At 33.2% G+C, this 13843-nt stretch overlaps 1 protein-coding gene across 1 annotated transcript in view; it reads left to right on the top strand.

The window, feature by feature from the left end:
* The window catches only part of LOC114335281 (ribosomal protein S6 kinase delta-1), a 103247-nt gene extending 100449 nt beyond the window's left edge, over positions 1–2798 (top strand). The window contains exon 12 of the mRNA XM_028285495.2: positions 2409–2798. Coding sequence (XP_028141296.1) covers positions 2409–2525 — 117 coding nt within the window. The 3' untranslated portion in view covers positions 2526–2798. The remainder of the gene's footprint in view (positions 1–2408) is intronic.
* The last annotated feature ends 11045 nt before the right edge of the window (positions 2799–13843 follow it).

Below are 13843 nucleotides of genomic sequence, written 5' to 3'. Positions count from 1 at the left end.
CAACTAAAAAACGGTAGTTCCGTACATGTAACTAGTAACGTTTTAAAAATATATTACAGGTCCCTAGTAGTCGTAGCGGTATGACTTTCGAAAACATCGAATTTGATCATAAGCGGCTGCATAAAAAGATATCTTACACTGAGTATTCTATTTCTACATACCTTTATAATAACAAGCATAAGTTAAACACTGCATTGATTGTGATTGCAAAAACGGTTCGCATGTTTTAAATAAGATTTTTGCTGATTATGTTTTTGCTAAAATATTAAATAACACAAAAAATACAATTCACAACCATCATTTATTTTTACCATGAATCATTTTCCAATGATTGTGTGGATTTAGAAATACATACTAAACAATTTTTTGATCTGTATAAAGGAGATTATAATTATGACACATTATGGTACTCCTTATTTTTCAAATAATATGCTCTTGTTGTAAACTCATAACTTTGATTTATTGGCTAAAGCCACACTAACTACAGAGCCGTGCGGTACATCTTTTTAATATGATGCAAGTCTTCGAAATGCCGCCTCTTGATTATTACAGAAACTTAACTTTTATTTTTATTAAATGAACCTACACAAATTGAAGGACATCTTTTATTTTAAAAGCAAAACATACTTTATAGACCTGGATCCGGCAAACTGAAAATATGTTAGTAGCTTAACGGTGTCTATTCGGACAAACTTTGATGTACAGGAACACTGGAACAGGGGAAGGTTTAATAGTGGAACAGTTTAAAAATTTGGAACGTTACATTACGAAAACGTCCCATGTATTTTGTCGGACAGAACAAAAAATCGATTTGTTACCCTTTCATTAAACTCTCATGCAAAAATCAGACTGCTATTACTAACAAACATGATTCCTGTTATTTGACATTTTCTTCCTGTTTCACTCATTACAATGCCCAGTTAGTGATAAACACCAGTCTACTTTTTCCATGAGAGTTTAATGAAATGGTAACAAATCAATTGGAAGTTCTGTCCGACAAAATATATGGAACGTTTTTGTAGTCTGACGTTCCAAATTTTTAACCTGTTCCACAATTAAAACTTCCCCCGTTTCAGTGTTCCCGTACATCAAAGTTTGTCTGACGAGACACCGTTAAGCTATTAACAAATTTTCAGCTTGCTATTAATCAACTTTTTGTTGGTACGCGGGATCCAGGCCTAGAAATACTATGTCACAAATGATGGCGTATCCCTTTTCTATAGGTATAAAAATTTTGTAAATATCATTCATTTCTTAAATCTACACAACATTATCATTAAAAATGATCCATTACTAAAAACCGTTAAGCATATCTGTGAATATCGCATAACCCTCGAATAAAATGTGTCATCATACCGGGCTTGTTCATGCTTAAAAATAAAATATGTAGACAAGATATAAATATATGTAATAGGTAAGCAGTTTTTGCAACGACAATCTAATCACAATCAGTGTTGTTTATAATAATAGTAATTCCGAACGAGTTCTATTAGCTTTTCTACGTCCATCTCGAAAACAAAACCGCAACTGAGAATTGAGTCACGCGTCCCACGACACCAGAAAACTGTACGCCGATGACAAACGTTCGCATGGCTAGACCTGGCACCGTATTGACTGATATTAGGATGCGCAGAACTCTCTACGCAACTCGCAGGTGCCAGGTTGTGTTCGCTTAGGATCAATTTGCGCCGGGACTAAAACATCTTCCACGTCGGTACTTTGATCTCAAGAAGTAATACAGGCAGTACGCAATTGGTAATTAACCAGTGGTGGATGCGGGTTTTCCCTGTTAAAAGCCGTACGTTTCTATGCGAATACCAATGCGAGAGTGGGGCAAAAGCGACTGCCAACATTGCGCGGTCGCCATGCGCGACTATAGATTTTACTTCCAATTTTTCGGAGAGCGGTTCTACTGTCCCTCTTCATACTGTGACAAAATGTAATGAATTTTAGAGAGAGGCATGATAAATAGATGAAGGTTTTCATAAAAATATTCCCTTTCTATTATTTTGAAGTAACATTGACAGACGGAAGTCAAGAGACTGAGAGGGCGTGGACAACACAGAAATTTTATATGCCAATAATTAAGTTAGCTGTTGCATTTGAAAAAGATATGGACAGAAGATTATTAATTGAAAGATGAAACAGGATAGTTGGTTGATAAAATAATTAAGCGCCAACTATTTGGTGAAGAAAAATAGTAAAACAAAACAGAAAGTTAACAAATGAAGAAATTAGAATAAAATAATTATTATGTTATTATGTATTTTGTTTTATCTTCATTTTTATTTAGACCGATACCTAATTGTTCAAATCTTGAGAAAATATCCGTTCTTGTTTATATTTTGCAAATGTAATATGTGTACGGCATTTTAAATATTTTTATTAATCGTATAATTCTGTTTTAGCTATTGACGTACCAATCCGAAGATAGATTAGGTAGTGGTATAAATGGCACTGAAAACATCAAGTCACACCCTTTCTTCAAGTCAATATCGTGGAGTTCGTTAAATTATTCAGTTTGATATGTCGTGCTTTTACAGTATATGTACTTGATTTTATTGCATTTGTGGTATTATATTTATCTACCTATTTCATATGTTCAATTTGGTATCATCTTGGACACTTAAACGTTAACAATTAAAAGCACTTAAACCTAATAATACTTTAATACTCAAATACTATTTATTTAGTTTTAAGAAATCAGAAATTATAGTCTAAGAGCTAGTGAACCCTCCGACTAACGGTCGTCCTGTAAGGCTAGAAATCTGTCTAGTGATAATTCATAGCATACCAAGGCTAAAATCCATGACCTGGCAGGCATCAGCCGTGCACTTGTATCTACCAGGTGAATCGAAAAGTGCAAATTTAGGGGGTAAAATAAACTTTCTCCTGTAAAGTTTTAATTTAAGTATGTGTTTAAGTAAGTCATTTAGAAGAAATGTGTACAATGACAGGCTATTCTGAAGAGCATAAGACCTTGCCAGGCGAGGGGAAAGATTATGGGTTTTTCCTAAAATTATTTTTTTTTTGCATCGAACAGTTTTTTTAGGTTTTTTGAATCATTCCAAACAGAAAATGTCTTTGGTGATTTTTCTCTTAAGTTAATAGTTTTTGTTATACTTATAAGCGATAAAAAATTTTGAAAATTGCGAAATTGGCCATTTTTAACCATAAATCGGACATTTAACTAAAAACTTCAATGTTGCCAAGGTAGGTAGATATTCTTTAAACATTGATTGATGAAATCCCGAAGAGTTTTTTGCAATACAATATCGAAAACCCCTTTGTTTTTTAATTGCTAATCAAGCGGGCGCGACACTGTAGTATAAGTGAGGACGTTTGAGTTTGCATAAATTCATTATCTCGAGAAAGGGCAAATTTAAAGAGAAATCCTCAGACAGGTCGATTTTTATTCTTAAATTAGGACTTTTTGGCATATATATAATACTAGTGACGTCATCCGTCTGGGCGTGATGACGTAATCGATAATTTTTTTAAATGAGAGTAGGGGTTGTGTGATAGCTCATTTGAAAGGTTATTTAATTTGCTATTCAGTAATATAGACATTAACATAATTATTTATACAGGGTGTACAAAAAAAAATTTAATTAATTTAGACAAAAAGAAGAAAAAAATTGTTTGTACACCCTGTATAAATGATTATGTTATGGTTTATATTACTGAATAGAGAATTAAATAACCTTTCAAATGAGCAGTCACATAACCCCTACTCTCATTTAAAAAAATCATCGATTACGTCATCACGTCCAGATGGATGACGTCACTAGTATTATTATATGCCAAAAAGTCCTAATTTAAAAATAAAAATAGACCTGTCTGAGGATTTCTCTTCAAATTGGCCCATTCTCGAGATAATGAATTTATGCAAACTCAAACGTCCTCATTTATACTACAGTGTGGCGCCCGCTTGATTAGCAATTAAAAAACAAAGGGGTTTTCGATATTGTATTGCAAAAACTCTTCGGGACTTCATCAATCAATGTTTAAATAATATCTACCTATCTTGGCAACATTGAAATGTTTAGTTAAATGTCCGATTTAGGGTTAAAAATGGCCGATTTCGTAATTTTCAAAATTTTTAATCGCTTGTATAACAAAAACTATTAACCTAAGAGAAAAATCACCAAAGACCTTTTCTGTTTGGAATGATTCAAAAAACCTAAAAAAACTTTGTTCGATGCAAAAAAAAATAATTTTAGGAAAAACCCATAATCTTTCCCCTCGCCTGGCAACGTCTTATTCTCTTCAGAATCGCCTGTCATTGTACACATTTCTTCTAAGTGACTTACTCAAACACATACTTAAATTTAAACTTTACAGGAGAAAGTTTATTTTACCCCCTAAATTTGCACTTTTCGATTCACCTGGTAGATACACGTGCACGGCTGATGCCTGCCAGGTCATGGTTTTTAGCCTTGGTGTGCTATGAATTATCACTAGATAAATTTCTAGCCTTACAGGACGACCGTTAGTCGGAGGGTTCACTAGCTCTTAGACTATTAGGTTGATGACAGTAAAGATTTTTTTTATTTGTAATTAAGGTGTCTCGAAAGCTAATGATCATTGACACGAATACAGTTTACAGTAGTATACATATTATTATACATAGAGACTTCTTCTTCTTGTTCTGGTAGCACTACAACCGAGGGTGTGTCTTGGATGACTACAAAACTCGCTTCCATCTCGAACGGTCGTCCATGATAGTTGCGTCAGTGGGTAGCCCCAGTATTCTTAAATCTGACCATATATCGTCTCTCCATCGCATTCGTGGGCGTCCTAAGGGCCTTCTTTCTGTGTGGGCTTCCTCCCAGATTAACTTAGCAAGGCGGTTATTAATGAGTCTATGGACATGGCCAGCTATGGACATTAGACATCGAGATTTAATTTCTTGGACTACGTCGCTCGCCCTATACATCTGTTTGACCTCAGCATTTGTTCTCATTCAGTATTGGTTGATATTAGGGTCGTGATAAGATCCAAAGATTCTTCTGAGGATTTTTCTCTCAAAACATCTACTTTCAATTGCTTTGGTCTCAGAGTCCACGTCTCACACCCATACATAAGCACCGGTCCAATCACTTTTTATATATTCTGATCTTTGATGCTCGTGTTAAGCTCATAGATTTAATAATATTGTGGAGGCTATACATACATTTGTTTGCTGCCTGAATTCTCCTTTTAATCTCTTCCGTGATATCGTTATCTGCAGTGATTGTTGCTCCGAGATATTTAAAATTCCCCACTCTTTTAAAGTTATATGGGTCTATCGTAACGTTTTGTCCTATTCTGTCGCGTCCCTTTTGTCTGTTGATGCACATGTATGTATTTGGTTTTCTCTTCATTTACCCTTAAACCAGTTTTCTTTGCCTCTACCTTCAATTTATTGAAAGTCTCCTTCACGTTGGTGACTGTTTCCCACAATATCAATGGCATCCGCGTATGCTGGTAGTAATTTTGGTATATTTACTGTTGTCCGTACATACAAACATTTAGCATGAACAATTATTAGTGCTGAAACCGAACTAAAATACAAGGTGATTCAGTGAAACGGTACGATTTGACAACGCTTCTTCTTCTTCAAGTGCCATCTCCGCTACGGAGGTTGGCAATCATCATAGCTATTTTAATTTTTGAAACAGTAGCTTTAAATAGTTGTTTTGAGCTACATCTAAACCATTCTCTCAGGTTCTTCAGCCATGAAATTTGTCTTCTACCGATGCTTCGTTTGCCATCTATCTTTCCTTGCATTATGAGTCGTAGGATGCCATACTTCTCGCCCCGCATCACATGTCCGAGATACTGTAGCTTTCTTTCTTTAATTGTAAGTTCAACTTCCTTCTCTTTACCTATTCTTCTCCGTATTTCATTGTTCGTAACTCTATCTACCCAGGAAACCCTCATAATTCTTCTATAGGTCCACATTTCAAAGGCGTTAAGTCGTCTCATTATCTCTACATTTAACGTCCATGATTCCACTCCATAGTATAGTACACTGTATACATAACATTTTGTTAGGCGTACTTTAAGAGCTAATGTTAGATCTTTGCTACATAGGACCTTTTCATTTTTATAAAATTAGAACGTGCTTTTTCGATTCTGACTTTTATTTCTGTAGTGTGGTCATTATTTTCTGTTATAAGTGTTCCTAGGTAAGTGTACTTTTTTACTCTTTCGATCTGCTGGCCCTCTATTATCAAGATTTCGTTAGTATTACGGTTGTTTTTACTAATTTTCATAAACTTCGTCTTTTTGATATTGAGAGAGAGTCCGTACTCCCTACTACACCTTACTATTTTACTTTGGAGTCTTTGCAGGTCTTGTAAGCTATCGGCTATTATTACTGTATCATCTGCATATCTGATGTTGTTAACTAAGATTCCATTTACTCTTATGCCGACTGTTTCATCTTCCAGAGTTTCTCGCATTACCTCTTCAGAATAAGCGTTAAATAATAGAGGTGATAGTATGCAGGCTTGCCTGACTCCTCTATTTATTTCCATTTCTTCAGATGTTTCCTTTTCAATTCTTACTATTGCTCGCTGATTGTAATAGAGGTGTGTTATTAGTCTTAAATCTCTTTCATCTAGGTTTTTATTTTTTAGGATTTCCATGAGTCGATCATGTCTTACTTTATCAAACGCTTTATTGTAGTCTATAAAACAGACGTAAAGAGGAGGGTCAACATCCAAACATCTCTGTGTCAGCACGTTGAAGGAGAATAATGTCTCTCTGGTACCCATACCATTGCGGAACCCATATTGAGTGTCACTAATATCCAGCTCCAGTTTAGAGTGTATTCTGGCGTGGATAATTTTCAATAAAATTTTCCAGGTATGTGACAATAAGCGTATGGTTCGGTAGTCACTGCATTCTTTGGCATTCACTTTCTTTGGCAAACACACAAATGCTGATGTCAACATTTCTCTAGGGATGATTCCTGTAGTATAGATAGCGTTGAACAGTTCTACTATTATTTTTTTCTCCAGGTTTTTCTCGTTGACCAACTTTATCAGCTCGCTAGGTAATTCATCTGGACCAGCAGATTTATTGGTTTTCATAGAGTTTATTGCCTGACTAACCTCTGATTTGGTTATCTCTGGGCCTACATATCCCGTTTGGCTATCTACGGATGTACTAGCTTCTCTCTGGTCATGAAATAGTTCCTCGACGTACTTTTTCCATCGTCGTAGCTTTCGTTCTGTCTCCATTATAATATTTCCATTTTTGTCGAGCAATATATTTGAGGTTCTTCGATTTCCTATTCCGGCTAGTTCTTTGATTTTATGTAGGTTGAAGTTGTCATATGTGTTTTGCAGTTCTTCTATCTCTTTACATTTTTTTAGAGAAGTAGGTTTCTTTAGCCTACCTAATTTTTCTTCTTATTTGGTTTTGAAGCTGTTTATAGCGGGTCTTATTAATGGTTTGTTTTTTCTTCTTTCATTCATCAACTCTATAATTTCCTCCGTCATCCGGTCATTGACAACGCTGCTGATGATAAAATGAAGGAGCTGCGGGCTTACGACGTAAACGTTGTGAATCTAGAGAGTGGGAAGTTTAGTTATCATGAAGACGTGGCTGGATGAACAACGCGTATTTGCTATGAAAGCTTATTACAAAAATGGTGAAGCTTTGTGCATGTACAACAAGCATTGCGTTGACACTATCATTTGCCGCCCCACGCTGCAGTTTCTTCTAACACGGCTATTAAGACTTGGGTTAGGAACTTTAAAAGTAGTGGTTCAATGTCACAGAAAAGAGGTGACAGTGTCAGAACTGCTCGCACACCACAGAATATTGAAGCGGTGCCAAATTCATTACATGCGAGTCGTCGCAGAGATCTTCGAACACTCGCGTGTAATGAATTTGGCACCGTTTTAATATTCTGTGGTGTGCGAGTAGTTCTGATACTGCCACCTCTTTTTTGTGATGTTGAACTAGTACTTTCAAAATTCCTAACCCAAGTCTTGTGACTTGGTCTTGTGGACGGGGCGGCCAAGGGTAGTGTAAACAAAATGCTCGTTGTACACGCACAAAACTTTCACCATTTATATAACAAGCTTTCAGAGCAAATGCGCGTTGTTCACAAAACCACGCTTCCATGATAACTAAACTTCCCACTCTCTAGATTCACAACGTTTACGTCGTAAGCCCGCGGCTCCTTCATTTTATCATCAGCAGCGTTGTCAAATCGTACCGTTTCACTGAATCATCCTTTACAAAAAAAAAACGACCACCTTGGAGGACGCCTTAGATTACGATAAGCATCGTGTCTAGGCCTCCATTCTAAAATTTTCTTGGTCCATCTTCTGTCTTTGAATCTGACAACATGACCCTCCCAGTTTTATTTCGCGTTGTAATTCTTTTAACTGCACCCTCAACACCAGTTTTCCTTATTTTATTTGAAACTTTGCCTCTGAGGGATATAGATACAGACTGTTTGACTTCTACAAACTTCTATATAAATCAAAACGGGAACTTGTGTATATTTTTAAAGACTGATAGTGTGTAAATAAATTTATTAAAATTAGCTAAGTACTTTCAGCGTTTTTAATGCCAATATCAGAGCTATCCTATAAAAAGACTTAGTTGAAGAATCTTATTCATAAAAAATTATAAAATGAAACTTACGTCTTATAATTGTAACTACCTTAAATGAAGAGAAAACTTTGAACAAACACATTCTAATATTAAAAATTAACCCAGGTATCTAACCACTCGTCAGGGTAAAAACCCTTAAATGTATAAAATAATCACATTTAATGTGTTTTAAAAAATGGCTACCATTTTTACAATCAACAGCTGTTACTGACAATATGCAAAGACGACAGGATGCGCGGACGGAAACATAAGTTCCTAGCGTCATCTATGTTATTAAGAAATAATTAAAAATTTGAGAATGACTAAGTTGTCATATGTAGGTTAAATTGGTTTGAAGTTAGAAGTTAATATGAAATTTTAAAGTTAAATTTAAATGTTGTTCTGAAGCTATTTCCTTGTGGCATTTTTATGATTAATTATTTATATGGGAAATAAGCCACAATTAAAATGAAAAAAATAATTTTATTAACGTTTCGACGCCCAAATCGGGTGCCGTTGTCAAAATACAAAATATTACTAAAATAAACTAAATTAATAAACTTTAGTTTATTTTAGTAATATTTTGTATTTTGACAACGGCACCCGATTTGGGCGTCGAAACGTTAATAAAATTATTTTTTTCATTTTAATTGTGGCTTATTTCCCATATAAATAATTAATTAAATTTAAATAACAATCGTTAAGTTTAAAGTAAAACGTTAAATGTGAAAATTATCAAAACTATCAAAGTATTATTAAATTATTAAAAAATTAAAAAACAAAACAGTCAGTTCTGACCAAATATAGAAGTGAGATAGATGAAAAAACCAAGGAGATGTACCGTTGGACAAGCTCAGAGTTCCAAAGCTGTTTCTTTAAGAACAATATTACTATTAAATTATGCCAAATCGAAAATATTTACTTATTTGTAATCAATGAAAGAAAATTCAAACATATTATAAAGTAATGTTCAAAAAACTTGAGCAATTGTTGGGCATGCTGAATATAAAATTATTAAAGAAACTTCTTAAAGATTGGATCAAATTTACAATTTAATTGAATCTGGGTGTTAACACAATTTTGAGGGTTTTTTTTTAGTTCCCAGCTAACTTCTAAGCCTTCTAATAAATTAATTTTTGTATAGTTGTTAATGGGTATACTATGTAGAATCCTACTATCTCTTTGTTAGAAGCATGTAAGTGATTACCAAAACTAGATTTGTCAATCTTAGACAAATTTTCTTTAATGCGTGTTTCCAAAGGTCGGATAGTTCTACCCACATATGTAACAGGGCAGTCTCCACAGGACAATTTATACATATATACCACTTGTTGATGTTTTTTCAATTTTATCTTTGGTGTGAGAATAGATTTGATATTTTCTTTATATTTGAATGAAAGTTTAAGGTTGGGGATGTTATTTAAGATTTTGGCTATATTATCTGAAGGATAACCTATGTATGATATTGATTTCTATACATAACTGCTGTAGTGGAATTGTTAAGGACAGAATTGTAAGCTAGGGATCTATTCCTTTAATTCCTTAATTTGTTGAGTATGTTACCAACCAAAGTAGGGGAGTAACCATTGCTATATGGTATATGCTATATATTGGTAATCACTTACATGCTTCTAAACATAACTTTAGTCCCCAAAGAGATAGTAGGATTCTACATAGTATACCCATTAACAACTATACAAAAATGAATTTATTAGAAGACTTAGAAATTAGCAGGGAACTAAAAAAGAAACCCTCAAAATTGTGTTAACACCCAGATTCAATTAAATTGTAAATTTGATCCAATCTTTAAGAAGTTTCTTTAATAATTTTATATTCAGCAATTGCTCAAGTTTTTTGAACATTACTTTATAATATGTTTGAATTTTCTTTCATTGATTACAAATAAGTAAATATTTTTGATTTGGCTTAATTTAATAATAATATTGTTCTTAAAGAAATAGCTTTGGAACTCTGAGCTTGTCCAACGGTACATCTCCTGGGTTTTTTCATCTATCTCACTTCTATATTTGGTCAGAACTGACTGTTTTGTTTTGTTTTTTAATTTTTTAATAATTTAATAATACTTTAATAATTTTGATAATTTACACATTTAACTTTTTACTTTAAACTTAACGATTGTTATTTAAATTTAACTTTAGAATTTCATATTAACTTCTAACTTCAAACCAATTTAACCTACATATGACAACTTAGTCATTTTCAAATTTTTAATTATTTTTTAATAACATAGATGACGCTAGGAACTTATGTTTCCGGCCGCGCATCTTGTCGTCTTTGCAATTTTGCATATTGTCAGTAACAGCTGTTGATTGTAAAAATGGTAGCCATTTTTTAAAACACATTAAATGTGATTATTTTATACATTTAAGGCTTTTTACCCTGACCAGTGGTTAGATCCCTGGCTTAATTTTTAATATTAGAATGTGTTTGTTCTAAGTTTTCTCTTCATTTGAGGTAGTTACAATTATAAGACATAAGTTTCACTTTATAATTTTTTATTAGTAAGATTCTTCAACTTAGTATTTTTATAAGATAGCTCTGATGATGGCATTAAAAATGCTGAAAGTACTTAGCTGATTTTAATAAATTTATTTACACACTATCAGTCTTTGAAAACATACACCGGTTCCCGTTTTGATTTATCTGAGGGATATGTTCAGCATTGACCTCTCCTTTGCTGTCTGAGCCACTTGTATTTTATTGATTACTTTTCTGATAAGGGTCAATGTTTCTGTTCCATACGTTAGAGCTGGGAGTACACATTGATCAACGACCTTCCTTTTCAAGCACATGGGAATATCTGATTTAGAGAGTTCCCTCAGTTTTCCGTAAGCTGCTCATGTCAGTCCTATTCTCCTGTTTAACTCTGTTGTTTGATTGTCTCTTCCTAATTTAATCTCATGGTCCAGATATTTATCGGTATACACTTGTTCAATTTGCTTGCTCTTAGTTGATATATGTTTGGCCAATACAAGGTCATGTATTGTGTTTTGGAAATGTTAATTTTAAGGCCAACTCCTATACAAGAGCTCTGAAGGTCGTGAAGCAGTTGGCGGGATGATACATATTATATACTGTTTGCTAATTTAGAATGCTAATGAGCTAATTATATTAAGGTACTAGTACAATTTAGAAGACCAAAAATAAGCATTTCTTCAAGATTTGTTTTCTCAGAACCTGTATTAAAAATGAACATAAAACATTTTACATAATAATAGAGAGTTATCAAGTAACCCTAGGAGAATACGGTAACGCTATTTTACTGTATACTTTACATGTTATGTATAACGTTACCGTATTCTCATAGAGTTACTTGATAACTCTCGAATATCTAACTCTTAGAGAATACAAAATATATATCTTTTTTCATTTATGCACGTACACTAATATTGTAGAGGGCGCCAAAATCGAGGCCTCGAAAAAAAGTAGTTCCGATGGCGGACAGTTAATCTCAGGATTGGGATCTCTGAAATAAAAAAATCTTACGGCATTTGAAAAAGTAAGGTTTCTAACGTGACAATTTACCACCGTGAGTGAAAAATTCTGCAAAAAAAAATATTTTTTGGAAATTTTAAAAATTTTTGTTAAAAAATCGCCCGTTTTTCTTTAGTTTTTCATGGTTAAAAAATATATTTTTTTTATATTTTTTGGTCAAATTATGGTAAATTGTCACATAAGAAACCTTTCTTTTTCAAATGCAATACGATTTTTTTATTTCAGATATCCGAATCCTGAGATTAACTGTCCGCCATCATTTTTCGAGGCCTCGACTTTTGTGCCCTCTACAATATTAATGTACGTGGATAAATGAAAAAAGATATATTTTTGTACTCACTAAGAGTTAGATATTAATATGTAAAAAGTTTTATGTTCATTTTTAATAAAGGTTCTGAGAAAAATATTCTTGAAGAAAATGATTATTTTTGGTCTTCTAAAGTGTACTGGTACCTTAAATACTGAGAAACCTAATTTTTTGGTCAGTGATTGTAGTTATCGTTTCATAGTTTAGTTGCTATACGTAGTAAATTTAAGTATGAAGTAAATGCTTTAAAAATTTTTAATGTATGCGATAGTAACTGTGATTATCTCGTCTATTGATTATTTTCTAAAATGATACCAAATTATTATTTCGTAAAATGTTGCATTTTTATATTAAAAATAAAGCATGTATTATTTATAATTTTTTATTTTTTTTGCTCGATTTTGAAATATGAGTGAAAGACAAAAAAAAATTTATATGAAGCGGTATCAATAATTTTTCAACGACAATTTTGTGTTCGTTTATAAACAGACAAAGTCTGTTAGTCCATGCGTTGCCGCCCCTGTAATACTTGGAGCCGATCTACCGGTGAATTTCTTTGTCTCCTGATTCCGAATCTTAAAACGGCATTTCGATATCTCAAACCATCTTCGAGATAACCGACTTCAAAGTCAACTTTCTTCTCGGAATAGCAATTTAGGGTCTTTTAACAATTTTATATAGCCAGATAATTCTGCAATGGGACACTGCTAAAAACGCATTAAACTTAATGTGTGTAAAAATGTAAATGAAAATTTCATACGACTTCAAACTAGCGCGTGACTTCGACTGACATCGGCTCTAAACGCTTGTGATCAGGACCCTAAACTGTCCCGAAATTCAAACTCTAAATTTTTGTCCCGAAATTCAAGTATTTGTTTCGTTTGACACATAAACGTCAAGTTGAAATGTCAAATAAATTAATTTCATTTATTAATGTTAATATAAGGTTTGTTCTAGCATCAGTTTCAAACGGTTTGAAACCATCAGCGAAAAGTTATTTACCAGCAATTTTATTGCTGGAATCGAATTATAAGATCCTATATATTAATAATATAGGTATGCAAAGTCCGCAGATAGTGTGCTACTTTTTTATAAACAAAATGGCGCGGACAAATCGTATTTTTTTCAATTATTGCTCTATAACTCCGAAGATTTTAACTTTACAACAAAAACACTCAAATAAAAATTCACCGCAAATAAATTCTGCATAGAGATATGTTTTTCCCGATTTTCTTCGACGAACATTTTCCCCGGAAAATGCGGGTTTTCCCAACAAAATCTTTAATTTTCAAATAAAGTTTTAGGTAAGTAATTATTAATCAATAATTAAATAACTTAGTGACATCAAAGCTTTCTTGGTATAGATTATAATTCCAGAAGCCGGTGAAAATTAAACGAATATTTTAGCAACAATTCAAT

This window comes from Diabrotica virgifera, chromosome 4, assembly GCF_917563875.1.
Source record: "Diabrotica virgifera virgifera chromosome 4, PGI_DIABVI_V3a".
NCBI classification, from domain to species: Eukaryota; Metazoa; Arthropoda; class Insecta; order Coleoptera; family Chrysomelidae; genus Diabrotica; species Diabrotica virgifera.
This window is presented reverse-complemented; position numbering and strand designations above follow the sequence as displayed.